The 27,926-nt window shown below is 50.1% G+C and overlaps 1 protein-coding gene and 1 long non-coding RNA gene across 5 annotated transcripts in view; one reads left to right on the forward strand and one right to left on the reverse strand.

The window, feature by feature from the left end:
• The window catches only part of RNF220 (ring finger protein 220), a 329,460-nt gene that overhangs the window by 91,120 nt on the left and 210,414 nt on the right, over nt 1-27,926 (reverse strand). For all 4 annotated transcript variants that reach the window (XM_074961894.1, XM_074961895.1, XM_074961896.1 and 1 more), the window contains one exon: nt 6,709-6,754. In XM_074961894.1, coding sequence (XP_074817995.1) covers nt 6,709-6,754 — 46 coding nt within the window. The remainder of the gene's footprint in view (nt 1-6,708; nt 6,755-27,926) is intronic.
• LOC141992994 (uncharacterized) lies at nt 14,987-17,451 on the forward strand. Its single transcript, XR_012640719.1, has 3 exons — nt 14,987-15,259; nt 16,367-16,626; nt 17,113-17,451. It is a non-coding gene; the product is annotated as an uncharacterized LOC141992994 (long non-coding RNA).

Here is a 27,926-nt window from a genome sequence, read left to right on the forward strand (position 1 = left end):
TGTAACCCGAAAGCAACGACTGATACCGGGCCTCCACTCCACTTCCTCCCCCCGCCCCCACTCTGCAGGCTGCTTTGGATGTTAGTGCTGGAGGATCTTGGACACAAAGATGCTAATAGTCCTAGAAGTAGGGTGACCGTACGCCCATCCTGGCCGGGACAGTCCCGTTTCTAAGCTCTGTCCCGGCCGTCCCGCCTTCTTTTTACAAAAAGGGGCGTTTGTCCCGTTTGCTCTTCCCAGCTGATTAGCTGGCAAGAGAAAACAAACAAATGCCCAATTTACCAAAAGAGTCGGGTGTGGGCATGGAGGAACGTTGCAGGGGCAGCAATGCGAGGTGCCGGGCAGTGGGGCTCAAGGACAGCCCCAGCCACAGCCCCAGCTGGCGTGGATCTCCAGGGGGTCAGCCCCAGCGGCAGGAAGTATGGAGGTTGGGCGGGGTGGGGTCAGCCCCAGCCCCAGCCGTGGGCAGCACAGGGCTTGAGTGCTCGGCCCCAGCCCCATCCACAGGCATGTGTGTGGCTCTGGTGAGCCCCAGCCACCCCATTTCTACTTTAGGAAATATGGTCACAATATCTAGAAACTTTCTTACAGGCTGGATCCTGCTGCCAGGAAAGCCAAGGGGAAAAACTCCTACTGGCTTCAGCAGAGGGGCAAGGCTGGCGTCTTGGCTGTGCGGTGGCGTTGGGAGTGAAATGTGCAACGCAGTGACGGTACAGCAACCACCACCCCTGAGCCAGGGCGTAGTCATGACATACAGATTTCGCTTGCAAGCGTTCTTCATAAACCAGTGCCGCAGCTGGGGAAGACGTGGCCCAGCTCTGTTAAATGACTTCCCCCAGTGAGTCAGTGACATGGCAGAGTTCAGACTAAGAACACAGGAGTCCTGACCCCAGTCACGTGTTCCTACCACTAGACCGTGCTCCAGAGGAGACCTTTGGCTGTGCTTGCCATTCCATTTAGAGGGAGGCAGCTGGGAAGGGTTTAAAACAGAGATTTTTGTCAAGGTTTAAGGCTTCACATCTTGCCTGCCTTCAAAGCTCTTTTTCCTTGGAGGGCTTTAGCGGTCAGATTTCCCAATAGGTGCAGTAACTCTTTTTCAATCTGCTCTAGAAGGCTGTAAAAAAACGGGGGGCAGGAGGGAAATCAAAGAAATCTGGCATTGTAGATGAGTTCCCAGAGCAGCCAGGGATCTCTGTGCTGGACCCTCACTGAAGCTGGGCACAGACCTAAACAAATCAGCCACAAACATTCTTTGGAATAAGAAATGGAAGTTGCTTCTAGTCCTTCTTCTTTGCCGTCAGGTTGCAATGACAGCCAGTTTACAGGTGGAACATTCATGTAAAGAGTAACTTTAAAGTGAATATTAGAAAATGCTGCCAGGAAATAAATTGCGAACTCACAGAACAGATCAGCCCAGCTTAGCCCAGTCTCCTTCAGTGGTCAGGACCAGCTGCTCCAGAGGAAGGTGCAAAAAAACCCTAGGGAGCAACTATGGAATGATGAGCCTATAGGGAATGTTTCTTCCTAGCCCCCATCATTTAGACATTTGTTAATACCCTGAATCCAGAAAGGTTAGATAATTTCTATTTACCTGTCCCTGCTGATGGTCTCATTATCCATATAAATATCTAATCCCTTTTTGAATCCTATTAAAAGCTCTTGACCTACATGATATCCTGTGGCAGTGAGTTCCATAGGTGAAATATGCGTTGTGTAAAAAGCAGTTCTTTCATCAGGACTCACATCAGCAACCTGGTCCACAGAGTTATGCTCATCCAAACAAGGAACAGCAGTAATACCGTGTGACTTATGTTCCCAATAAAAACTAACAAACACAGAGTTGAGTTTTGGATATCAAATACTCAGAGCGAACTGCCCACGGACAATCCCTTCCCCAGGAAGGAACTAGTCACAGAGAGGATTCAGTGGAGAATTACAAATGGGGGAAAAGGTCAAAAATCAGGAATACAAATCAAGAGAATTGTAATCTATTTGCAGGCAATTTGTGATCAAAAGGAGCAAGTAGTCGATTATTGACTGAAAACCAGCCCATCCACAGCTCACATGCATGTGGACTTCGGGGGCTCAGTGTCTCCTTTCTCGTTGCTCAAGGCAGCACTTTGAAAAGGGGGCAGCACCGAATCCGGGGGGCACAGGTGAGGAAGCAGCTAATGGGGCACACATGCCGGCAGACCCAGAGTATATTTTGTCTGTTATTAGCCTAATTACCATTTCTATTAGGGTAGTGCTAGGAAGCTCCATCGGTGCCCCATTGGGATGGGTGCTAAGCAACCAAGCTGCACAGAAGCTAGTCCCCATAGGGACTATGAAGGGCCTTCCTCCTCCTGCTCCTTGTCTGTGTCACCTTCCCCCTGGCTCACTCCTCCCTCGTGAAGGATGCTGTGCTCCTCATGGTCAGGAGGGTCAGCTGCTTCCTCTGAGGCCGGCAGTGTTGCCCCAGGACTGGTGGGAGGAAAGGGCCACCAGTCGCCTCCAGCAAAGGGATGGGGCTAAGAGCACAAATTCCTAGGCCTGTGGAGCCGGAGCAGCACCATGAAATGTTCTGGCCTCTAACCCAGGGCCAGTGAGAACCACCTCCCTCCCTTCCTCTGTGTCCAATGGGTCCGTTCCCCCACCGCTGCAATATCCCCTCTTCAAAGGCGTTTCCTCCAGCCAAAGTCTCCTCCCTTTTCTCGGGACAACTCACCCAGAAAAACTGCCCCTTGGGAGGGGAAACCTGGTAAGAACCTATGACCGTGTGCTGCTGTGTCACCAGGGAGTGAGGGTGTGGGGCGCTGGGGGACACCTCAAAGCCCCCTGCTCCTGAGGAAGATCTGTCCTCAGATGCAGAGCAGATGAGGGGCGGAGGGGGCTTCATATCTGCCTGCAGAGGAGACTTACAAGGCAGCCCAGCATCAGCAAGTCCTTTTCCTGGCCCAGACAGACTCAGCAGGTGGCTCCATCTGAGAGCGCTGAGAGCTCTGGGAACAAGACATCAAGGGACATCACGGGCAGGGTGGGCTTGAGGGAGAGCAGCAGAACCAAGGCCAGCAGGGGCCGAAACGGCATTGATTCAGGACCAGGAACAGCGCCTGGGAGCAGAAAGGAGGAGACCAGGACAGTGAAGAGCTCCTATAGGCTTGGAGCCTGTAGGCATGTGTCAGGGAAGATCCGCTCTGAAACAGAAACAGCTGTTTGGGGCTCCGCTGAAGGAGCCGCCACTGCCAGAGGCTAAGCAGCAGCAGCTGCTACTGTCAAGCCCCCCTCCCCTCACCTGCTGGTCTAGTCTGAGCAGCAGCCAGAGGCTTGGTAGAAAACTGCCCCCCAGTCGCTTGTCCAGGCGGTTACCTACAGGGCAGCGCTTGCTGATAGACCAGCCTGGTCTCTCATAGAAGGAAAACAGGGAATCTGAGCTGCGAAGAACAATCTGGTTCTCAACACCGCCCTTTGCTGCAGCTGAATGGTGGGGAGGGAGAGTGAGTTTGCTGCCTGCAGCCCTGCTCTCGGAGCCCTAGCCCGGCCGTCACTGTCTCTGCCAGCTCCAATAATAGAAGAATCCGATATAATAATCTTGGATTCATCACATACCATGTTGAGTGATTGGATTTTCTTTGACATGTTGCCATGAAAATTGACCCAGTGCGGTGAGTGACAGCTCTTAAGGGGCAGGGAGCCAGTGAATGAAAACACGTGTTTACATCAGGGATTTTATTTCCAGGCGAGGTCTTTGCCGGGGGAGTGGGGCAATTCTGGGGGAGTGCAGGGTGAGAAGGAAGCACAAAGAAGAGTTCTGAATAAACAACAGACTCTTGGAGAAGGTCTGGAGTTAAAACAACCCACCCCTGCCAGTCATGACAGGTCGGTCCCTGCCCCACCTGCCTCAGGACAGGAGAGAATCAACTCTGGTTCTCGACGGTCTACTCAGAGATCCCACAGCACTTTCCGAAGCTGCAGGTCTGATGCCAATCACTGTGTAAGTAATGCACATCCAGCCCATGTCCACCAATAGCTCATACGGCCTTAGGTGAGACCCTCTTTTATGGAGAAAGTGACTGGCAGCCAGGACACCGGGGTTATATTTCCTACACTTTATCAAATGTGCACAGCAGAGGGGACCCTGGTTTACCATCTCATTCCAAGCCTGGCCCCTCCATTGCTGTAACAGCCCCCCGGCCAGGCCCCAGCACGGCGTAGGAGCCCACGGCAGGACATACATCCAAGATTTCTGGCCGAGGGGGAAGATTGTTGCTAAGTGAGTCAGACTAACATTGAATCCATCCCTCATCTCTGTGTTATTGGATCATCACACGCCTGAGAGTGGACACTTCGAAAAGGCCTGGCACTGCCCCCCCCGGGCTGTGATCCTGTTACGTCGCACAGTGCTCCTCACAGCTTGGACCTGGCCCGCTGACCTTATTCCCTGCAACACAGGTGTGTCAGACTGCGCTTCTGCGGCATGCACGTCGTGGTCTGACAGGGTGCACCGGGCCAGGAAAGCAATAACTCAGCCAGCCACAAAGAGATGGAGCAGCTTCATCCCCGAACCGCCTCCTGCTCCACTCCAGCACCATTACAAAGGGGCCTTTAATACCAAGCTAACATGAAGCCGAGAGTGCTGTGCCTTTCCACCCCACACAAGACTTGTCTCCCAGCAAAAGCCACCTAGAAATAATGAATCCTCCAGGGCCAAGGAGCTTTCAGGCTTTCTGAGAGGGGAATGAAAGATTTCCGGATTTCACCCTCTCTCCCCCCACTCCCAAGGCTTCTTGAAGTTAATGTTCTTAGGCCTGGACGTGAGGGGCAAAGGGAAAAGATCCATGTGGTGACAGGAGGCGACTGATCTCTTTTACATAGAATGACTCTCCAGTCCCAGTTTAATCCCCTCTCTCAAGGCAAATGGGATTCTTTGTCAATAGAAACTTCAAAAGCCCAGCCCTGCCGAGAGATGGACCCTTCTTTATCTGGTGTCTGTCACTGACTCGGTGTATTTACCTCCAAACAGCTAATCTGTCTCTCTAGCCCTCCCTCTCCATCTTGGACTCTGCAGTGAGGACGGCTGAGTTATCAGCATTCAGACTTGACGACCTGTGAGAGGGGACCCTGCAACGCACAGGTCCTTTTATTTCACCTGCTCCTTTGTGATGTCAAAAGACAGTCTCAAAGATTCTTGGTTTTCAAACACACCTTGGGGATTTTTCAATGCTTGTTTTTCACATCAGAAATATCAGGCCCTGACTTAGCTGAGAGATGCTGCGACAGCCATGTCTCACTCTCAACACGCAAGCTGGGAACTCCTGAGTTCTAGTCCTGGCTGTGTCACTGACTTACTTTTGACCTCAGGCAAGTCACTTACCCTCCCTGTCCATCAATTGCCCCACGTGTAAAAGGCGGGCTGTGACACAGGCTGTGAGATTCAGTAACTTCTACTGGAGGAATGCGTTTTGAAGATGCGAAGTGCTATCAAGCTACTAAGTGGTATTATGATCTCTTTTCCTGGAGGTCTTGGGAAATTGTTGGAGGATCTGGAAGGTAACATCCCCGCCGGAAGTGGGACTGCAGCTCTCCCACCCCCATCTCGTGTGGGTGTGTGATGGGTAAACTGAAGTGGCAGAGAAGAGAAATGACTCCTCAATGTCACAGTGCTGGTTAATGACAAAGTCGGGCCCAGGAGCTCCGACACCCTGTTCAATGTGATTGTCTTACCCGATTACACAGAAACAAGTGTATTTAAATGTTGAACAGTGCACAGGGCATGGCTAAAACCCAACAAAGACCTTTTCAGCTCTGGGTTCCAATCTTGCTGAATCGTCCAACTGCACAACGGAGCCTCTGCTGCCTAGTGGATTGAGCTTGGCAGCCTGGCAGTCGGATCTGCCCCTGCCCCGCCCCTTAATCTCTGTGACCTTGGGCAAGTCACTAGACTTCCCTTTGCCTCCGTTTCCTAATCTATTAAAAGGGGAAGAGCACTGCTCAGTGGCTCCTGCAGATTTCCTGGAGATGTAGCTATCTGTCTAGGGACATGTTGGGCCCTCTTCACTGGAGCAATAATAGTAACAGAGATGCTGCTGCGGCGTTTCGTGGGTGATAGACGTGGCTCTCAGAACTCTGTGCTGGGCCGGGGGGGGGGGGGCAGGTCACTGCCAAAGGAGGGAAGGAGGAAGGAGTCTACAGTATCTTGGCACCATTTCAACATGGAGCAGTGGCTCTTCTTCCTGGTCTGTTTCATTTCCCCAGGACGTTCTGACTCCCAGCTTTACAGCCACTACCTCCAGCGCATGGCTCTGTGCTTTGAGCTCAGGGAGCACAACCATGCTGTCATGAGACAGAACGTGGGGTCCTGGTGACCTGTCCGCTCTTCGGCTGCATGGTCCCACTGGTGCAAAGAGGAGTGGCCCAGCTTGTGCTGGGAACCAGCCGCTCTGAAGCAGCCGGCAATCTCCGGGCAGCTGGCCAAGTAGGAGCAGCTGCCCCCCTGCTCCCCCAGTCAGACTGGTGCTTGAAAATGAGCCCAGAAACTAAACAGCATTTCACCTCTGGGGGAGCGTCACAACAGACGACCCCACTCAAGAGACACCCAGTATCCCGGGGACTGGCATGTGAACCTCACCACGTGGGATGGGGAGTGACGTGTGTATGTGAGGGGGGAGCAGGTGTGAATCAGGTCACTTTCAGGGAGCTTGACAACAGATGTCGCTTTTCCTCACTTACCTTGGGGGTGCCAGGTGCCAGGGAATCCTTCAATATGGAGTTCTTACTGCCAAGAGAGAAAAGAAGAGAGTGAGCGTCCTGGCCACCGCATGACAGCAAGGGACAGGGGTAGGGAGTGGGGTTGTGCAGGGGAAATAAAGGAGGTTAAATACCAGGGGACAGGGATCCTGGTTCTGATCCGAGATGGGGCAGTTTAACCAAACGCTCCCAAACTGGAAGGGTTTGGATCAAATGGGGCCTAGAGTGGAGCCAGTCCTGGCTTCGCAAAACCCAAATCCAGCTGATGAGATTTTGCAAAGTGAAATCCGTTCCTTCCCCCTGCTGCTGCTGCCCACCTCTCCCTGTGACCGCTGCCACAGCGCCGAGGGGCCTGATCCTGCGAGGTGCCCATTGCCTTCTGAAAGGAACGGAGGGTGCTCAGCGCTGCACGGGAGTGGGCTCGAGGGAGAGCAGACCAAGAGAAAGTGAGCGAGATTAACCCCTAAAAAGGAGATGAAGAAAACTCTCCCTCTTCCAACCAGTGCCGAGGAGGCGGCAGTTCTGCCACTGGCTGGAGTCGTTTGTTAATTCCGCTTGTTTCCCATTTAGCGGCTCCCTCTCAGCGGGGAACGAGATCGCTGTCAGGGCCCTCCTCCCCGCCTGCCCCTCCCTGGTGTGAGATGCCGCCGATTTAATAATGCCTTCCCCCCTCCAGACAGGTTAAACTTGAAACAATTACATATCAAAGCCGACATGGTGGGGAGGCCCGCACTGTAATTTTTTGGTTATTAAAGTAATCTCTCTCATGTAAATTCTCCCGCTAACACGCTGCAAACAGCATTAGGAAATAAATTATTTCCCCATGATTCGATTTGTCAATGCAAAGCACCTGCAGCAGGCAAAAGGATCTTGAAATATGTTGCCAACCCGATGCCTGCACTTGTAAGTACATTGTGGCGGGGCGGCTGGCTCCCACCTCTCCATAGCCCCGGGGAGATGATGGATGGATGGATGGGTAGGGGGAGGTTAGCGGGTGGAGGCGGAGGTTGGGGGGGGGAATGGAATTGTGTTTAATAACAAAATTTGTATGCAAGCCTGCATTCCAGGCTAAGGATGAGTGATCGGCAGCCAGAAAGTATTAAAAAGCCTCGCTAAACAGCTGCTGACAATAGAACAAGACATATCAAATCAGATCTACTTCAGAAACATTAATATACACGTGCATACAGACACGCGCGCGCATACGCAGGCCCGCACACACACTCTCCTTTCTTCCCAATCACAGCAATATGGGAGACATCAATACGTTTTTATGAGACTTTCAGAAGATCAACATGGTACTAGATGTGACAAAAAAGCAATGTGGCTGTCATGTTCGCTTTGTCGGGGACACTTTAGCCCCAGATGCTGCGCTGCAGTGGCAGTGGGGAGAAATTGAATTTGGCCGGCTTTAATCTGCCTTGATTTGGCAGATGGCTGGGTGTTATGAAATGAGAAGGGATGGAGGAAGGTGTTTTCTCCTCAGGCTACAAACCTCCACAACCCCACCACACCCGCCCGTACCCCTCTGTGGGCCTCAGAAGGGTGAGATAAGGAATTATCTGTCATGATCGGGTCACCAAAGTGCAAGAGATCAAGGCTTTGCTGCCTCTCCATTTCCCATCCCCAATGCACAGAAGTTAACGAGGCACTTTTCAAACATGATTCTTAGCCAAACAGCTGCAGTTACTTGGACTCTTTGATGGACATGAACATGGATGAGCGTCTCAGTCATTGTCTCCCTCCCATCTATCCCTCTCCAGGATTCTGGATTGTGGCAGCACTGGTAATGGGGGTGCTTTGCCTTCCAGAACCACTTTCACAGCACAGCCCTGACCGTGCCAGCTCTGACTGCAGTGGCACCAGGCAGCTGAACAGGGGGACATGTTGGAAGCTGTTTCTCGCCGTTCTCTCATGCAGAGATTTCAGCAGCAGAGGGTCTGGACCACCCAGCTGCACTGGGACATATTGTACCCACACCCTGGGCAGAACAGACGCAGTTTTGCTGCACAGGGTGAAATGTAGGGGGAGCCCACACAAGGGTTCTGCAACCCATGCACGTCCTGGAGCACAGCTCTGTGGGTCGTCAAAGGGTTGGTTTAGGGGGAAGGCTGGCGCTGACAGATTTGCAACCACACGGTAGCTACTGTAGGCACCGCTGTCACTCCACAATCTGGTGTGTGTGGGGGGGTCCCTTCCCAATCAGACCCAGCAGATTTCCCCTTGGCACAAGCCAGTTACTGGGGATGAAGCTCAGAACATTGCTTACCGAGGCATACTTTGTCTCCAGCAAAAACATGGTGTGTGTATTCCCTACCGCAGGCGCACTCTGTGCATACTGGGGGAAATAGGGAAGGGGTGTGTGTGGGGGACAGAGGCAGGACAGTGTGGGGTACAGTCTGTGCTGTACCCGTCCTGCCTATGGGGTAGGCAGGGGACATCAATCTCCAGGGCTGTGAATATGGCACCTTGGAGCAACGCAGGATTCACAGAGGAGTTGTGAAGTTAGTTTCACCTTTTTTTCTCTGTTCATTGATTCCTTTTGCTTTGCATTCTCTAATGTGTAGGAGACGGTCCTGTGATTCCACCTGTGTGAGTCAGAGAAGGAAAGGGGTGGGGAGGGGAGGGATAAAAGAAAAGTGGCAGCACCCCAGCTGTGAGCCTCTCCAGCACAGTCCTGTCCACCTACATACCCCAAGCCCACTAGTCCTCCTAGGAACACCTGTTTCCGCTCTACTGGTAGCCAGATCCATTCAGTGCACAGGGGATGTATGTGACCTTCTGGTACCAGCAAAGGAAAAGAGAGCTGTTATAACCTACGGCTATCAGAGAAGGTTTGGAATTTGGATCTGATGCCGGGGGGAGGGATAGCTCAGTGGTTTGAGCATTGGCCTGCTAAACCCAGGGTTGTGAGTTCAATCCCTGAGGGGGCCATTTTGGGGGATCTGGGGCAAAAATTAGAGATTGGCCCTGCTTTGATAAGGAGTTGGACTAGATGACCTTCTGAGGTCCCTTCCAACTCTGATATTCTATGATTGAGGGCAAATTCCAATCCAGTGCAAGCAGATACAATTGCACTGGCTTTAGCGGAGTCACACCCATTCACCACAGCTCTGAATCTGGCCCTACATATTATGCAATTGGCTTGATTCCTGCTTTTCAGTGTTATCTTTTTATTTAAATCTTTCTGCCACGTGTGAACAACTTCTTCCCCTTTTAGGCAAAATATTATATTTAAAAAAACAAGTTTCATTCCCTCTGTTGTTAATGGTGCTTGAAATGATTCAACTTAAAAGCAACACTGAGACTCTCATTTATTTTTCACCTATGATACCCTTGTTTGGCTCTTTCAAAGCCTTCCACCTTTCACAAGGAAAGAAGATTAGTTAGTTTCACACTTTTTCTAGTCAGTTTCATTTGCTGGTTCCCCTGCTCCAAGGCTGCAGCTTTGAGTTGCAAACACTACTGAATGGGGGTGCGGAAGGAGGAATAAATCTTTGTTTTAAACAGTTGTTTCTGTAACCACTGGCTCAGTGTGTTGCATGTGCCCCTCTCGTAGACAGTCCACAAAGGATAACAGCCTACGGCTGATAATTGCTCAGCCCTCGACGCAGTTGACCCAGAGGCCACTGAAGTCACTGGACAGTCTTTCATGGACTTCACCGGGCTTTGGCTCAAACCCGTGCAAGCTGCAAGTCCAACATTCAAACCCTAAAGATAACTGGGGGCTTGTTACATTTTTGCTGGATTTGGCTTTAAATTTCATGGAAAGGTTTCTATTATTCTTAGTTTTTGTAATTTTTCAAAGTGAAACCCTTCGTTTTGGGCCACATTTAGTCCTGTTGCATTACGCCTTTTAATATTAAAAATTAAAAAGAAAAAATAAAGGGAGGGAGCGAGAGAGAGATTTGGAATGGACATAAACTCTCATGCTTCAGGGCGTAAGCCAATCTCCAACTCTTGGGGTTTAGGAAAAAACTTTTTCTGGAACAGATTGTTGCAAATGTGCCTGCTGTGGGGTTTCTTGTACTCTCTCCTGAAGCACCCTGTGCTGGCCTCTGTTGGAGGCCGCCTACCAGAGCAGATGGACCTTGGGTTTGATTTAGTTTGGCAGTTCCTTTGCTCCTCTAAATAATAATCTACCATAAAGGCTTTGCAGCACTCTGTGCTGCTGTCCTCCTTTGCGGGAGGCTGGGCGCTTCCAGGCAGTGAACTGTTAAGAGAAGCTGGCAATGGACTGAGAATCGAAAGGCCATCAGCAAAGAGAAACCTTCCATTCCATAAACACCGCAGACAAATTAAAAATGGTAAAAGGGAAATCAAGACCTTTAAAGTTCAAACACTTTTCGGTGCCTTTTAAAGTTTTTCGCTCTAGGCTCTTGTGGAGAGCACAATCTTTGGAGACCTCGGAATTCTCTTTAATCACTAAGCAAGTCTGCAGTGGTCTGAAATGATTACACATTTACATAGTAATAACCCCGACACTCCCCACATTATTTCATGGCTAGCTTATTTCCACTCGGCGAGTGATCCATGTGTTTTAAATTATAACCTGTACATAGGAAATTAGTTACTAAGTACGATATTCACAGGCTCCTCTGACACTTCTAATTAAGGTGATTTACACAGAATTATCCTTTGAAATAAAAAAATGGTGTTTTGCTAGCTAATAAAATATAATTACTACCCGTTTTTATAAGTTACAGTTAGTTTTAATCTATTTGGGGAATTGTTTATCTAGTTCATTACAACAAAACAACTTCTTTTTCTTTTACACACAAAAATTATGAAGGAGGAGAGAAAGGGCATATGGGGGCGGGGACACTCCACTGCTGCCCAGGGATTCAGGGGAGACCCTAATTTTTCATTTTGATCAGATAAATGGATGCTTCTATGTTAAGCCATTTTTAGGGGATATGCACCTGTACACATTGCGTGGTATAGAGACAGTGTGTGTGTGTGTTTGTGTATGTATGTGTTGGGTTACGATGGTCTCAGACTCCAGGATGGAACGTCACTGACTCAGACGGCTGTTATCCCTGGAGCTAAGACCCCATCAGGGTGACTATGCCCTGAGATCACTGTGAAGGCATTCAGCTGCATCACCCATATTAGTGTTAATGGGAGTCAGGTGGCCGGATACCCACATGCTGCCAGGAACCCATATCAGCTCTCTGGAGATTTCTACCCCCTCCATTTATTACTTCACACCAGCTGTTAAGAGCAGCATTCCCTTTCAGCAAAAGTTAAAGAAACAGGCGATAAGGCATGGATGGGCAGGAGCCTTTTCAAACCAGGCTCTGACTTCCTGAGAAAAATCCCCAGTTAATATTAAACAATGCCCTGAAGTCCCCAGGGCTGCTGCTCTGTTACCCAGAAGACCATGGGGCTACGTGCAGCCCCGGCACCACATTCTAAACTGCCCAGAAGTCCAAGGGGTGGTTATCCACATCCAACACTGCATTCCCTGCAGTGAGTCCCAGGGGCGTCGGTCCAGAGCCAGCGCCACATTCACTGTCACGTATAGTAACCTTTGCAATTTTTCCTTCCAAGGAACACTCTGCGTACAAAAAACAGGGGATGTCATCTCAGGGAGTTGCTGTCCTCCAGCTGCCAACAGACAATGCGACACCTCCTGATTCCCCGAGATGACAATTCTAGTGCAATGGAAATGAAGAAGATGCCGCTCTAGGAATCTGGCAGGATGAAAACGTGTATGCTGATGTGGCATGTGTTTCTGACAAAGCATCTCTGGGGCACATTGTGGTGACCCAAGTGCAGGGGAAAGCTATGGCCAGGCTGCCTGCAATAGCAGGAGATTGGATTCCATGACCCAGAGGGCCCCTTTGAGTCCTATGACCTATGTTCCTATGATTCCAGCCCATGGAAGATGAGCATGGGGACAGTGGGCTTAGGACAAAATTGTTCACACCTGGGTCCCTAAAATTAGACATACCTATAGTTAGGCACCTAGATAAATGTGGCATCATTTTCAAAAGTGCTGATCCCCTCAAGCTTCCATGGACTTCAAGATGGTCAGGGATGCAGCCCCATGCTCTGGGTTTCCCTAGCCATTGACTGCCAGAAGCTGGAACTGGATGACAAGGGATGGATCACTGGGTGATTCCCTGTTCTGTTCTTTCCCTCTGAAGCATCTGACACTGGCCACTCTTGGAAAACAGGATACTGGGCTAGATGGACCATTGGTCTGACCCAGTGTGGCCGGATACTATCAATGTTTATTTTTAAACATTTTTTAATGTTTATTTATTTAAATTTTCATAATTGCAGGAAATGATATGGGAGGAGGTCAGACAATTATTAAATGATAGTAGATGTTGAGATTCGAAAAGTTAGAGCTTTATAGCCATTAAAGCACAAATTGTCAATACCATATGGCAAAATATACAAAGTAAACAACTTTCAATCAAACTGTAATAAGTTCTCAAGCAGCATTTGTCTTACTTTGCCTAGCTGTAAATTTCTATTATTATCAATGGAAATATTTTTAGTCAGTTTGTGTGTGTGGTGAAACCAACATTTCCTGACATTTACCCATAAAAATTCCAAGCCTTCCAATAACTGACAAAATAGAGAGAGATCTGCTTTTGCTCACTTTTTTCAGCCTAAGTCCCTTTTTCTGGTGCAACTTGTCACTTTAGCAGGTACCATGTTTCCAGACAGAAGGGGGTGGGGGGAAGAGGGTCAAGTTCACAGTGTCCCTTTGAGAGACCCAAGTTTGAGCATTGTGGGCAGCTTTCCTTGGGAAGCAGTGTCGAAGTGCCAAGCTGCAGGGCTCCACCCGTAGCTGACTCAGAGAGCACCACTTAAGGACCTTTATGGAGAGAACTGTTTGCTCAACACTTTGGCTTCAGCTCGGGAGGATGGACCGGCAGTTTGGTTATGGGCCTTAAAAACAGATATGGGTTGATAATTAAATCTAATCAATGGGCTTAAGAAGGTTGGGGGCTTGTGGCTAAGATACTAGGCTAGGACTTGGGGTGGGGGGTTCAATTCTCATCTTTCTGAGTGAGCTTGGGCAAATCATCTAATCTCTGTCTCCCTCAATCCTCCATCTGTAAAATGGGGACAATGTTCCTTTCTCTGTCTATTTAGAGTGTCAGTTCTTTGGGACAGGGATATCTCTCATTATACAGTGCCTAGCACAATGGAACCCTGATCTTGGTTGCCTTCTAGTGTAATACAAAGTGTTCTGCTCTAACCACTAGCCCATGCTGCCATCTAAAAATCTTTAAATGCTTCGCAAACATCAACTGACTCTCAGTAAAGTGTATTCAAGTGAGATCATGAAGTACACCCAAAAAGCAGGTTAAACATAGATGGTTGTGAAGAACGCTATCATGGCAAGGTTTGAGATCATTAGTCCTTAGTACAATGGGTCTGGAGCCCTGGGGCACTACCACTGTGCAAATAATTATAAATAATCACTTTGATGGAAGAAGTTCCTTGCGCTTGGGCAGTTAAGATTGTTTGTGTTTATCTCTTAATACAAAACTTCAATGAGAAGGTATTTAAGGAGATGAGTGAGGATGCGGCTGACAACTGCTGATTGCCACATACCTGTTATTCTTCTCCTATGAAACCATTCCGTAAAATAATTCTCATCAGGGCTGTGGCTGGAAAGAGACCCTGCCAGCTTGCATTTGGCTCCCAAATTAGATTTTGTGAAAATAAACTTTAACTATAAATGTGAACTATTTCCTTTAAAAAAAGTTCCAATGCAAACAATTGATTTTTAAAGCAAATGAACAGTCCCCGGCAGCAGGATTTGCAACACAAACACCTCAGCCCTGGGGCAGAAGCACCCAAATATGAAATTTGTCAGAACCCAAAACAAAACGGGCCACTCAGTTTGCATTGCCCAAGCTGGGAGAAATGCAAAGTGAATTGAATTTTTTTAATGTCAGTTTAAATACATGGCGGCGTCATTTAAAACCTAAATAGAGAAATTAGGGTTTTTAAAAAACTTCATAGGGCCAGATCTTCAGCTGGGGTCAGTTATCATAGCTCCAAAAGACTTTAAAGGAGCTGCAGTACATCAGCTGAGTGACTGGCCCATGACTGTCAACATCACCCGCTCCAAACTCCAGTGAAAAGCTTGCCTAACACCTGATATGCGGGGCCAGATTCCCAAAGGCTCAGTGCCTACAGTCAGGTCTGGAAAGTCCGAAGTCCTCACCACTCAGCAGTGACCACTGTGCCCCTTATGGCTAGATTTTCACACGCACTCAGCCCCGGCGTGTGCCCCTGGCTTGCGTCACGCTTGAAAACCTGGCCCGCGGGGACTGAAATCCTTCTCCCTGCTCCCCAAAATAAATGATACCCCGGCAGGATTATGGCATCATCCTGACTGCATGAAACCCTGCCCACGAGTCACCCGACCCCACTCAAATCCTGCCGTCTCTCCGTAACCTCACACCCGCGGCCCTGGGACTGCGACACCCACCAAGAACTTGCAAGCCAAGCGTTCACGGCTGCCTGTGTGCATCGGCTGGTGAGCCCAGTGTAAAAGGTAACCTGTGTTGTCTCCCTAGCTCTGGGTGTCTCGCAAACTCAGTTAAACAGGGCAGCGGCTCTGCAGGGAACCTCCTCCCTGAGCGCGCCCTGGTTTTAATAGGGGCTGAATGGTGGAGTGGAGCTTTGGGACAGGGGTTCTCTCCACTACAGGGCTTTATTTTCCTCTCAGTCCTAGCTTTGTGTTTGTCACACATGCTGCTTAAAACCTAGGCAAAAAAGGAGGCTACAGAAAAAACCCCCATAAAGGGAAGATAAAAGTCGGAGGGAAAAGTAGGATGTGAGATTGATCTTGGGGGCTCTTTGTTACTGCTGGGGTAAGGAGTGGATAATTCTCCCCAGTTAGTGGTACTAATGCAGAAAAAGGCTCCAATATCAGCTGTACACTGCTTAGGGGGACAAATGGATCCAAGATTTATTCCCTGGCTCTGTTTTTTCTAGGTGTTCCTTCCATTTCCCCCTCTCACACACAGAACCAGATTATCTGAATGCGTGATAGGATCGTCTATCTAGTACATACATGGTCCCCTGTCACCAGAGTATCGGAGCCCCCCACCCCATTAATGGCTTTATCTTGTGAGGTAGGGAAGTACTAGCCCCATTTTGCAGGTGCAGAACCAAGGCACTGAAACATTAAGGGACTTGCCCAGGGTCACACAGGGAAACTGTGGCAGAGCCAGGCATCAATCCCAGTTCTCTGAAGGCCCAGACCAGGGCCTGAACAACAAGACCATCCCACGAATTTGGGAGACTTACTTTAGGCACCAAAAGTTTTGAACACCGTGGCTAATTTAACGAGGAAATGGATTTCAGAAGAGAGCCACTACTGCAAAAATTCCCCACTGACCCCCAACAAGGTGTTTGCAGGTCAGTGGGAACAGCTTCATCCTTAGCAAGAGTAAAGCTGGGAGCCAGCCTGCCTCCCCTGGGGTCCTGGAGTTTGTCAGGGGCGGAGAGGAATCGGGCGTCTTTCTCTGGGCCAGAGAGCTGCATTTCTCATCCTCCTCTCTGCACTGGAGAAAACATGGATCAAGTGTCCAGGCCCGTTACGGCTGCCACCCTCTGACAGCGTGGGGACGACTCTCTTCTCTTTCTCTCGTTCCAGGGTTAATCGGCTGCGGTGAGGGGCAGGGGCACAAATCAGAGGGGGTTGGAGGAGGATAAATCCACAGCATCAGCAGCACCACAAACAGCCTCCTCTCCTGCCCTGAGCCTTTCCCCAGGTGGCAGAAAACAAGGCCGGGGCGCAATGTGGGCGTCTGTCTCGCTGGCCCAGGGGGGCGAGGGCAGTGATGTCAGTCTGGGCAGCTGGCTATCTGCTTCCGAGGGCTCAGACCCTGGGAAGACGCACGCCCGTGCTCAGCTGTAAGTACACAAGCCGCCCCGCGGGGCTCAACGGGATCACTCCCATGCATAAGTCTTTGCAGGATTGGGGCCCTTGGTGCAGCCGGCCAGCACAAAAGCACACACATCATCCTTGCTTTTCCTGCTCTCCAGAAACATGGGCCCCAGATCTCCCTGCACCCTGGTTTGGCATCACTGAGAAGTTCTCACTTCCTGGCTGGCCCCCTAGTTCACACACTGAGGGTCTAGATTAAATCCAGTCTGAACCAAGCTGTTAAGGAAAAGGCTGGCTAACGCAAATGGCAGGTTCCCCAGGCAACTGGAGATCTAGACATGGGCCTGAGCCAAAGTCCCGAATCCAGACACCTTTGAATTCTGGAGGCTGAAATCCAGAGCTGAATCTGGATTTTGCAGCTGGAGACTTTCTTTCTCTCTGATGAATCACAGCAAGAGCTGGGATTGGCAAAGGCCAGATCAGTCAACCTCAACCCCCTCATTCTGATCCAGGAGGAGCAAGTCTCTGAAGTTCAGCCCCACCAGAGCGAGAGCTGACGTGGGGATACTGCTGGCGAGGGGCTCTTGGAGCCAGCTTGTGGCTGCTGCTGTGACAACAGGCCCAGACAAACAAACCCAACCTGTGAGCGCAACTGCAGAAAGGACATAAAAGTTCACAGGACGTCACAGTGACTTCTCATAACAAACTGTCATAAATACAACGGGAAGGGTAACCACCTCTCCGTACACAGTGCTATAAAATCCCTCCAGGCCAGAGGCAACATCCTGTTACCTGGAAAGGGTTAAGAAGCTCAGCTAACCTGGCTGGCACCTGACCCAAAGGACCAATGAGGGGACAAGATACTTTCAAACCTTTGCGGGGGGGGAGGGCTTTTGTTTGTGCTCTTTGTTTACGGGGTTGTTCTCTCTTGGGACTGAGAAGCCATCTTCTCCAACCCATCCCAATCCAAGTCTCCAATATTGCAACCAGTCTAGGTAAGCCAGGCAAGGCGGGTTAGTTTATCTCTTGTTTTATGTGAATTTTCCCTGTGTTAAGAGTGCGGTTTATTCCTGTTTTCTGAAACTTTAAGGTTTTGCCCAGAGGGGGATCCTCTGTGTTTTGAATCTGAACACCCCGTAAAGTATTTTCCATCCTGATTTTACAGAGGTGATTTTTACCTTTCTTTGTTTTAAATAAAATCTTTCTTTTAAGAACCTGACTGATTTTCCCATTGTTCCAAGATCCAGGGGTTTGGGTCTTTGATGATTTTGTAACCAATTAGTTAGGATATTATTCTCAAGCCTCCCCAGGAAAGGGGGTGTGTAGGGCTTGGGGGGATATTTTGGCGGAAGACGTCTCCAAGTGGGCTCTTTCCCTGTTCTTTGTTTAACACGCTTGGTGGTGGCAGCATACGGTTCAAGGACAAGGCAATGTTTGTACCTTGGGGATGTTTTTAACCTAAACTGGTAAGAATAAGCTTAGGGGGGTCTTTCATGCGGGTCCCCACATCCGTACCCTAGAGTTCAGAGTGGGGAAGGAACCCTGACACAAACGCTGATGAGAAACGGTGCAGAAGGGAGACAGAAACATTGTGTTGGTCTACAGGGAAAAGGCCTCCTGGGATGATCCAAGGACTGTGTTGAAATTACACTTGTTAAAAACAGGGGATGTGGAGCCAGAAGTTAATGAGCCAAAATGAGTATGTTGGCTATGAGAAAGAGATCTTGTGGCAAAAGAAAGAACAAAACCAGGAACAGGCAGGAAGAACAGCCAGAAGCCACTGGAGAGAGCCAGCCCACCGTCTCCTGGGAACCCGGGCCTTTGTCACCCTTGTCCATAAGGTGTCCTGACCAGAACGGGCTGGAGAGAGAGAGACCCAGATGACGTCACCGTCCCCGCTGGCTTCAGCTGACTCCCAAGCCCCAGCTGGGATGACGGTTATTACCAGTTTTGATACCAACTAAGCAACTGCCAAACAAGAGGGGGGTTTGCCTTCTAAACACCAGATAAAAGGAAAGGGAACAAGGGAAGGTGTTAAAATGAAATGCTTATTTAATGCTTTACCTTTCAAAGGCTTTAACTGATTTTCCTTCTTTTCTGTGTTTTAATACAAGGTTAAAAGGATTTTTAATGATGTGTTTGCCATGGTGCTAGGCAGGTTCAGGTCTCTGTATACCTTATTCAACATGGTTTAATATTGGACAGTGACTGGGTTATGTTAACACCTTTGGCCCATTTATTCCATCTAAATTAATACATCACCACCTACTGGGAGGACACCACAGTTATCACTAGGCTGCATGCCAGGGTCGCTTGGAGTTTCTCTAAGGCAGCAGGGAAAGAACTCAGATTCTACTGCTCCAAAAGCTCAGGCCCCTGCCATTTGATTTAAAAGGGGATGAGGATCTCCACTAGTGTTTTGTAGAGTAGGGTATATGACACCCAGTCAAGCAATTCTGATTCCATACACTAGAGGGTGGTGGTGCCCATAGACGCCAACCAGTTCCTCACAACTTTTTGCAGAGGTTTCCGTTCACTGCCTTGCAAACAGCACAGAATCGCTTCATGCAAACATAACTGGGCTTTGAGGGTATCGGTGTGCTCCCATGCCTGGGCTGATTCCTCACAGGGCAGATCCCAACAAACAGGCAGACAATCCACTGCAGGGCTTGGGAACTAGCCACCAGACAAAGCCGGGGCTCAGCAAAGATCCTGCCCTCTGGCTCACTAAGGTCAGCGCTGTAAAGCCGCAGGGCAAAGCAAGCAGCATGGATGTGGCCCTCCCTCCACAATGCAGCAAGAGGACAGCAAATAGCCTCACTGGGGACCTGTCCTGTTCTATGGGATCTGAGCAGAGGTGGGGACAGAGAACTCATGCGTGTGCCCAGGACTGAGCGAGCAGGAGAGACAGCGAGCACGGGCGGACGTGTAAGCCCGTCTCAGCGTAGGACAGCATGTGAACACGTGAAAGGGGATGCAGGAGCGTGCAGGCGGGTATGTGGGATGTGCACGTGTGGGTGTAAGGGCGAGCACGAGTGACTGTGAGGCCATGCCTACGCTCGGGGGCCACAACAGCATCGCTACAGAGCTGCAGTGATGCTGCTGTTGCCCACAGTCCAGACACAGCCCACAGAGATGGAGGGGCTTTTCCGTTACCGTAGGAACACCGAGCGATGGTAGCTATGTCAACGGTAGCCTTCTTTCGTCGATTTGGCTGCATCTACCCCCAGGGTTAGGTCAGCGTAGCTAGATCGGTGTGGATTTGTTGACCTCCATTTAACGTGTAGGCCAGGCTTGCGTGGATGTGTGTGTGTGTGTGTGAGTGTGTCTGTGTGTGAGAGAGAGAGAGAGCCCTTGGGTGACAGCTTGAGTGCATGTGTCAGGGGGTGGACATGTGTGTTTCCATGTACACGTGACTCCATGTGAGCACGTATGTGGGAGCGTGTGACCACAGGACCAACTGGGGGTCCATCTGAGTGTGGATGTGTGTGGCGGTCCCAGGGGGTGTGTCTGTGTATGGATGTATGAGGGGTTGTGAGCACGCCAGAAAATGTGTGTGTGACGGGGACGGAGTGAGGCTGTTGGTGTCTTTCCTTTGGCACAGGGACGGTGCCAGCCCTTCCACAACACCTCAGCAGCTACATGCCGAGCTCACGCTGGAAACCCGTCTGTCCCTTTGAGGTCTGTTCCACTGACGACCGGGCAGGAGGGAAGCACGGACAGCAGATCAACTCGGATGCCTCTGACGGTGAAGCCTGCTGCCCCGCAAACACACAGGGCTCTACTGGCTCCAGGGAGTTCCTAGGTGCTGTCTAAGGGAACCAAGGGGTGAGACCGCCGATGGGCGCAGTTCAAGGCGTCCCTCCCTCGTCCCTTGGTTGTGAGTCTGGACTTGTAGGGACTCTCTGGGACCCAGAAACAGCAGCAGCCCAGGGCTGAGACATTTACAGCTAGACTGGATGTAGGCCTTGGGAACTGCCTGAGGGGAACAGCCCTGCCTTGCCTGCAGCGACGGCCCAGGGGGGCACGAAGAGATCTCTCCCCACCCCACCTCCATTTTGAACTCTAGGGTTCTGACGTGGAAGCCAAGGAGGTGCCAGTCACAGTCCACGAGAGCCCTGAGTGAGGGCCAGATCCTGAGCCAGCAGCTTCCACTCCCACCGACCCCACTGAGAGCTGAGCACCCGGCAGGATATGGCCCTAAATTTCAAGCCCTTTTGCTAGGGGAAGTTTCAGCAAGTTCCCCCGGCCCGGCTGGCGGTGTCAGCTGCTTGGCTCCAAACTCTGCACCTGGCTGACCATGGTCTTAGCCGAGCTGCCTTACACAGGCTGCGGGGCAAGCTTCTGCGAAGATCAATCAGGAGATGGGGAGGGTGTCCTCGGCTGCCTGGCAGAAAGTACCGTGAGGCACTTAATAGTACCTGTCCCCAGGATCTCCCAGGCGTGGATTTATGCCTTGCGAGGTCACTGCTGTTGAGACTCTAATAACATGACTTTATTAGCTTTCTTGTTCCTTCTTTAAGATACAGTAGCAGGGGACGGGGGGAGGGAGCTGCCATACCTGGTGGGGGGGATTGGATAGGAAGCATCTGCCCTCGCGAATCCCCTTCTCGCTGACAAGAGGGAGAGGGAGAAAAATGATGCTCCTTCGAAATTTATCATGCACCCAATTACAATGTTAATTGGCAAGTCCCAGAAATCAATTAATTCGCAAATTTTTTTCAATTAAAAATTAAGATAAATCATAAAAATGTTATTAAGCAAAGGCCAAACTCCATGAACTTTTTTTTTTTGTCGGCATCTGGATTTTTTTTTAATTTAAATAAAAAAAAAAAGAGCTGTGTTGCCAAAGCCCGATGCCCTTGAGTGTCTTTGCTGAAGCGCCGGGGGCTGTCATCAGCAGGACTGGGCTGAAGACAGATAAAAAAATATCGACCGGTCGGACACACTGCTTCTGTTTTATTGATCAGGCGGGAATTTAACTTGCTGTGCATATCCACCGTGTCAGCAAGGGCCACAGGCGAAATGAAAAATACTTGGCTTGGAGATGTCGCCTTGATATGGCGGAAGGGAGGGGCAGGGGGAAGAAGGGGAGAAAGGGAAGAAGCGATGAAAGAAACAAGCCAATGGGGGAAAAATAAGATGAAAAAAGAGGGAAAGAGCCTGGAAAGAAAGAAAGAAAGAAAGAAAGAAAGAAAGAAAGAAAGAAAGAAAGAAAGAAAGAAAGAAAGAAAGAAAGAAGAAAAGTTAGCACACAAGGGAGAGATAAGGACAGGTTTCGATGTCTAGTTCTCTCTCTGTGACACTCATTCAGTTTCGTGCCCCCCCCCCCCCCGAGCTATGTTCACATGTCTCACTGCTTTTAAGGGGACAGATTTACTATGTATTTCAATGGAGCTTTGTAAAAAAAAAACTCACTCATAAATGTCTCTAATCTCACTCATTCAAAGCCTGGTAAGTCTGAGGCACTGGCTGCTCGGGGAGTGCAGAAGCAGCGCCTGCGTGCTGGCTGATGTGTTTATGTCCCTGGGCATAAATCTGGGAGACCGGAGGTGAGCGCCATGACCCTGACATGACATGTGCCAACAGAACTAATTTGGGTTTTACACACTCTATTTATCCTGTTGGGGCTTGGGAGTGCGCCGCGCTTGCCCCTTGGAGACCAGCGGCTTGGTTTGATTCTTTTGGGCGGCTGAAGGGAGGGGCAGGGCGGCCAGTCAATTTTTGCATCACGCAGGTCTCTCCCTGGTCCATGCTAGGAGCCTTCTTTGGTGACATAAAGTCCAGGAACTCCCTCTGGAATTAAACCAGGCCTGTGCACGTGGGGATCAGAGCTGTGCGCGCAGCAGCCCAGTGTAAATGCTGTTGTAGGAGCAGGATTCCCCTACCCAGGGTGGATGGGGTGTGAGAGCCGTGCAGTCACACCGCGCTGTAGGCCCCATCTGCACTACATGTTCATACCAGCGGCAGGCCCCAGTTACAACACGGCAGCCCCCCAAGACAACTGAGGCTGGCCGTGAGGATGGGACTGAGCCATATTTGAAGCATGTTCCCAGGCTCCAGTGTTCTGGTCCCACTGGAGACAGGGCCCCATCCAGCTTCCTGGAGAGTGTGGAGATGGGGAGCTATCTCCTTCTTTCACAGCAGCCCTGGGAGACAGCCCTCTCGGCATCAGCGAGGGCGGAGGAACCGCTGCCAGGGGCTGAGGCAGCAGTTTCTGCTCCCAGCTTGCCTGCCAAAGGAGGGAAGATAAAAAAGAGAGAGAGCGGGAAAGGGAAAAGATTGCCCATACTAAGGGGAATGAGGAGGGAAGATTTAAATCCTGGCAGGATTCACTGAAAGCTTCTGTAGGCGCGGAAGCCACTGAAGTCCTTGGGTCTGGCTTTCCCTCCCTCACCATGAATCAAAGCTGGCACAATGGGATGAGCTGCTCTTCCCCCGTGAGCACCTACCCTGCTTTGAAAGGGACCTTCCTGCCGCCCCACTGCATCCCACTCCACTTCCCTCTCCCCAGCAGCGTTGGGTCTCCGCTTCCTGCCAACCGGAAAACCATTGGGAGCATTTTTCCTTTGCACCTAGCTTGAAGGAGCCAGCCTCAGCTGTATTTTGGGAAATGCCTTGCAATCAGCTGGGACGTAGGAGAGCGTGTGTGCTGGGCTGGCTCTCAGCACACTGGGAACTCCGCAAGGCAGCTTTGTCTCCATGGGGCCCCTCGTTAACCCCTAGAATGCTGTGCACACCGAGACCTCACCCCCACTCTCTTTATGTGGGCCACAAAGCAGCCAAATAACAAGAGCCTGTTAACCAGGGAAGGTAGCAGCTAATGGAGGCTGCCCGGTGGGATTTTAAAATACGTATTTATTCAAATAGCTTGAACAAAGATCAACTGTGTTTGCTCCATAGTTGTTTCCTGTGCACACAAATACTACAATGATGAGTGCAAGAAAGAAAGAAAGAAAGAAAGAAAGAAAGAAGCACTGTAGCTTCTTTAAGTAACTTTGTATCCTTGTTCATAACCTTTTATCCCAGGCAAATATTCCTGTGCCTCATGCAGCAAACGGTGCTTTAGGAAAGCTACGTTTCCTTCTTTGTCCAGCGTTCCACGCGCATCCCTGTAACTAAAGGCACCTGTTGAGCACCCCTACAAGGTGTTAAGAGCTGCTTATGATCAGCTGTTTCATGGTAAATCTAAAGAGTCGTATGTCCTCTGAGCCTACAGTCTAGCTCTTTGAATAAGAAATCTAGCGAGTCTCCTGTTGACTGAGGCCGCTCACACAGAAATAATGTGACTAAAGCACAATTAGCAAGACTCCACGTTAAACCAAACCAAACTACATGAGACATAATACAGCCCTTAGACCAGGGCAATGCCTGAGTGCTTGAAATTACCTGGATCCAGGTAACAGAGAGACCCGATGGACACGGCTGGTTACAGTGCTGCACCAGAGACGTCAAAAGCTAATGCTGAGCCGGGCACTATGCACACATAGTGAGAGAGTCTCTACCCCCAAGAGCTACATACAAATAAAACAAAGGATGGGACGGGAGAAGTGACTTGCCCAAGGTCAGCCAGGTGATCAGTGGCAGAACAAGGAACAGAACCCAGGGGTACAGACTCAATGTGCATTGCCCCATTCCCCAGACTATGCTGCCTCCCAAATTTTAGTAATGACAGTTCACATCCGTTTACAGCTATGAACTCACAGCACTGAAGTATAAGATTGAACAAGAGCATTAAGGTGGCAAAGTCAATCATCAGGTCACTAAAGACTATCATAATGCAGATGCACAAGGGGGCCAAATTAAGGTGACATGGGCATCCTTAGTTCTGGCATTTCCTTGCTTTTGTGTGCTTCACTTTGCAATCTTAATGTTCTTTTAACATAGGTGGTTTTTTTTTCCGGTGTGTGTGCGTGGAGATAGTGTACATTCCTACAATTTTTAAAAAGCAAACAGGAAAACCAGAAATTCCATCATGTGGAACCACACTGACCCCTCTCCCCAACCTGAGTCAGCAAAAGGGCACGGTGCAGTCCTCTACTACTTGAGCTAACTTGGTAGCAGTAGAAGGCTCTTATCTTCTATATGAACCTGCCACTAGCGGGCCATGAGACACTGCTTTGCCAGTGGGTTTCCCAGCTATTTGTGACAGCAGAGGAATGTTGAGACTCGGGAATCCTAGGTTTCACTCCAGTGTTCTAGGGGCTACAGACCCTTCTGCCCCATCACTCCAGGTTCTCCCCGATCCACTTCTGCTCCTATACTCTCCTGCCTACCTCTTACACTCTCCTTCCCAGCTCCTGACATTGTTTCCCCTATTCACTTCTATCTACCCTGGCTCCTGCCCATCCCGCAGTCTCCTGGTTCTCAGACCCAGTGTCACAGCTGTTTGGGAAGAACAACTGCAGTGCACGTCTTACTCAGTGCCTGTAGCCCTGGGCTGGAGCGTGCTCAGTGCAGATAAAATCTCTGGAGAATTAAGAAGCTGAACTCTAACAAGTCTTTACTGAGCATGTGCAAACTGAGAATTTTATAGAGGCTAATAACTTGGCCAGATTTGGGCATATTTTCATGCAGACAGCAAAAGCCACACCTCTGGCACCACCCGCCCTCGACCAACTTCAAGTGCTTACTCTAAATCATGGAGGCACCAGAGCATCTCAGTTTTTATTTGTATTTTATCTCGGACACAACAATGTATTTTTCCTTTATGTCATTCTCTGAAACAGCTGACCCGTTTTAGCTTAACTTTCCCCCCAAAATTCAGTTTGAGACAGACACCCAGCATGGGAAATTTCAGCCCATGTGATTTAAGTTTAAGTTATAAGCAACTAAAAAGAAGGGTCTTATAATGGAAAGTGTTAGGCAACCTTAATTATAGGCGTGTCATGACCAGTTCCACCAATAATATTCACCCAGACACACATTCTATGGCATATCCATTCATATATGTATATTGGGGCAAGTTTATGTATAAGGGGCCTGGGGCAAGTTTATGTATAAGGGGCCACCACATCAGTGGGCTGGCTGCACACAGAACAAACTGATCGTCATTCTGAGGGCACAGTGTCCAGTTAGCTCCATCAGGAGCCATGTGGACGGGAGCGTGGTGGAGGCTGGGAAATTTAGCAAATAGCACCTGATGAGGGTGTGCCGTAATGTGCCCTGCACTGTCTGGTGACCCCAGATTCACACAGGGCAGTCAAAGAGTGGGATGCCATTCACCCCTTTCCCTACACCACTTCCTTCCCCACCTTCCTGGGGCCACACGTTCCCGGTCAATCACACCAGGCACGCCCTCTTCATGTGACGGGATGGGGAGCGTGGTGCTTCCCTTGGGTGTGTGCTCGCAGCTCCCATTGACATCAGCAGGAGCACGAGGCTGCATGCAGGGGATGGGATTGTGGGAATCTGGACGTTACGGAGATGCTTTTGATTCCTCAAACGACCCCCACCTCCTGGATAGGAAATGGAGATGCAACCCACGCTGCACCGAGAGACACTCAGACCGGCTTCGGGATATTACTGCCGGCCGAATTCCACAATAGACCTGATTGGTGCTTCCTGGCTACCCTGGAGCTGGTGTCAATAAATACATAACTATGGGCAAGATAGACAGGTGCAGGGCCTGATCCATGTATCTGTACAGGCTCAGTGGGACCTGGGGCACAAATACGTGCCATGCATATAGGTCTGATGTGGCACTGTTATTATTTATTATTTCTATTGTGCGAATGCCGAGAGGCCTAATCAAGGATCGGGTCCCCATGGGGCTGGGTGCTGCACACAGATAAAATGAACAGAGGGACCCTCCCCTAAAGAGTTTCTGGGACTGGTTCTACACCCAAACCCTATTCTTCACAACTGGCCTTTGGCTCCTTGGAACGGGTGCTTCCCAAAGGTAAGCTCCTACTTCATTTCTCTGCAGAGGGAGAGCATGAATTTTCCGGCACTGAAGGAGTTAATCCCATAACGCTGAGGCTTGTAGTTTTGTTTACTTTCAATTTATACCCTTCGCTTAAAGAGGGGAAAAAAAAGAAAAAAAGGGGGGGGGAGGAAGAAAGCCAGGTGACATATTCTAAGAGGGAGCACCGAAAACGTGTTAAGCACTTCAAAATCTCATATATTCAATCGGCCTCTGGCAAGACATCTGCCTAATGTTAGCGCTTAAATATCCTTTTCCATTTTACATGCATTCAAGTCTCATTTGAGCGAAATGAAACGGTATTATTAAAGGGAGATTTTGCACAAATGGCCTGAATTTGACATGTCAAGTTCAATGAGGCTGTTACATATGTAACGCCGAGAAGGGCTCCGAGGCTGCTGGCTCTTGAAACAGCGCCAGTGGCTCCGAAATGAAATTTGCATGCAGCCCTCTCCCTTCCCTCCCTCCCTCAAAACGCTGAGCTGGGACTCGCGGGGCGGTTCTCAGGCCCCAGCCACTTTAAGGAGGGGTTTGGACCCAGATCCAAGGCTGAACCCTTCAGGTTGGGCCCATCTCAGCTCAAACCCACGCAACGTTTGAAGAGGCTTCTGGTAAATTCCACTTCACTACGTGCCCTGTTTCAATGACTGGCCTCAAAGCTGCTTCTCCCACCCCTGGTCTCGTCTCTTCTCTAGGCACAGCCCCTCAACGCAGGTGACTGCGCTCACAGCTGGTTGCCAGCCCCTTGGGATGGCATCTAACCACACCGGCTCAGTCGCGCCCCTCCTTGCCTGAGAGTGGCTTTCCAACGGTCCCAAAGGGTGGGGCTCCCGCCCCTCCCTGTGGAGATGGTTCCACAGCCCCATAGATCTCGCCTGCAAGGAGCCTTTTCCTGCAGTTCAGCCCATCCTCCATCCCATCCCTCCTGTGAATACCCTGGGAATGCTTCCTCTTTCCACTGCTCCCCTTCCTTTGTCCCCACCCTCCCTCCGTATGTCACTAACTTCCTGCTGAGGAGCTGTCTAACCTCAAACCCAGCGTGTCAGGCAAGGTCGCCCCAGACCCAACGGTCTGCTCCACCGGACCGGACCACTGCTCCTTCCAGCCCAGTATCCCACCTCTGGAAGCAGGCTGGCCTGGACACTTTTTGCTAAGGCTGTGATGATGCCTGCAGAGTGGGTCTGAGGGGATCTGCCTTGCCTCACTGTAAGTGCTGGCCATTTATTTTTGTTGCTGTAAATGATTCAGGTTTATTAAAACATCACCACACAAACCATGACTGGCTGTGTCCTCTGTTAAAAACTGAGCCCCGCTGGAAAGCAACCCCTCGGCATGTTTCTCCCCATCAGATTGATAAGTAACAGCTGCTCTGTCATTTTCATAATGACTCGGCATTGGCAG

The sequence above is a fragment of the Natator depressus genome, chromosome 8 (assembly GCF_965152275.1).
Source record: "Natator depressus isolate rNatDep1 chromosome 8, rNatDep2.hap1, whole genome shotgun sequence".
NCBI classification, from domain to species: Eukaryota; Metazoa; Chordata; order Testudines; family Cheloniidae; genus Natator; species Natator depressus.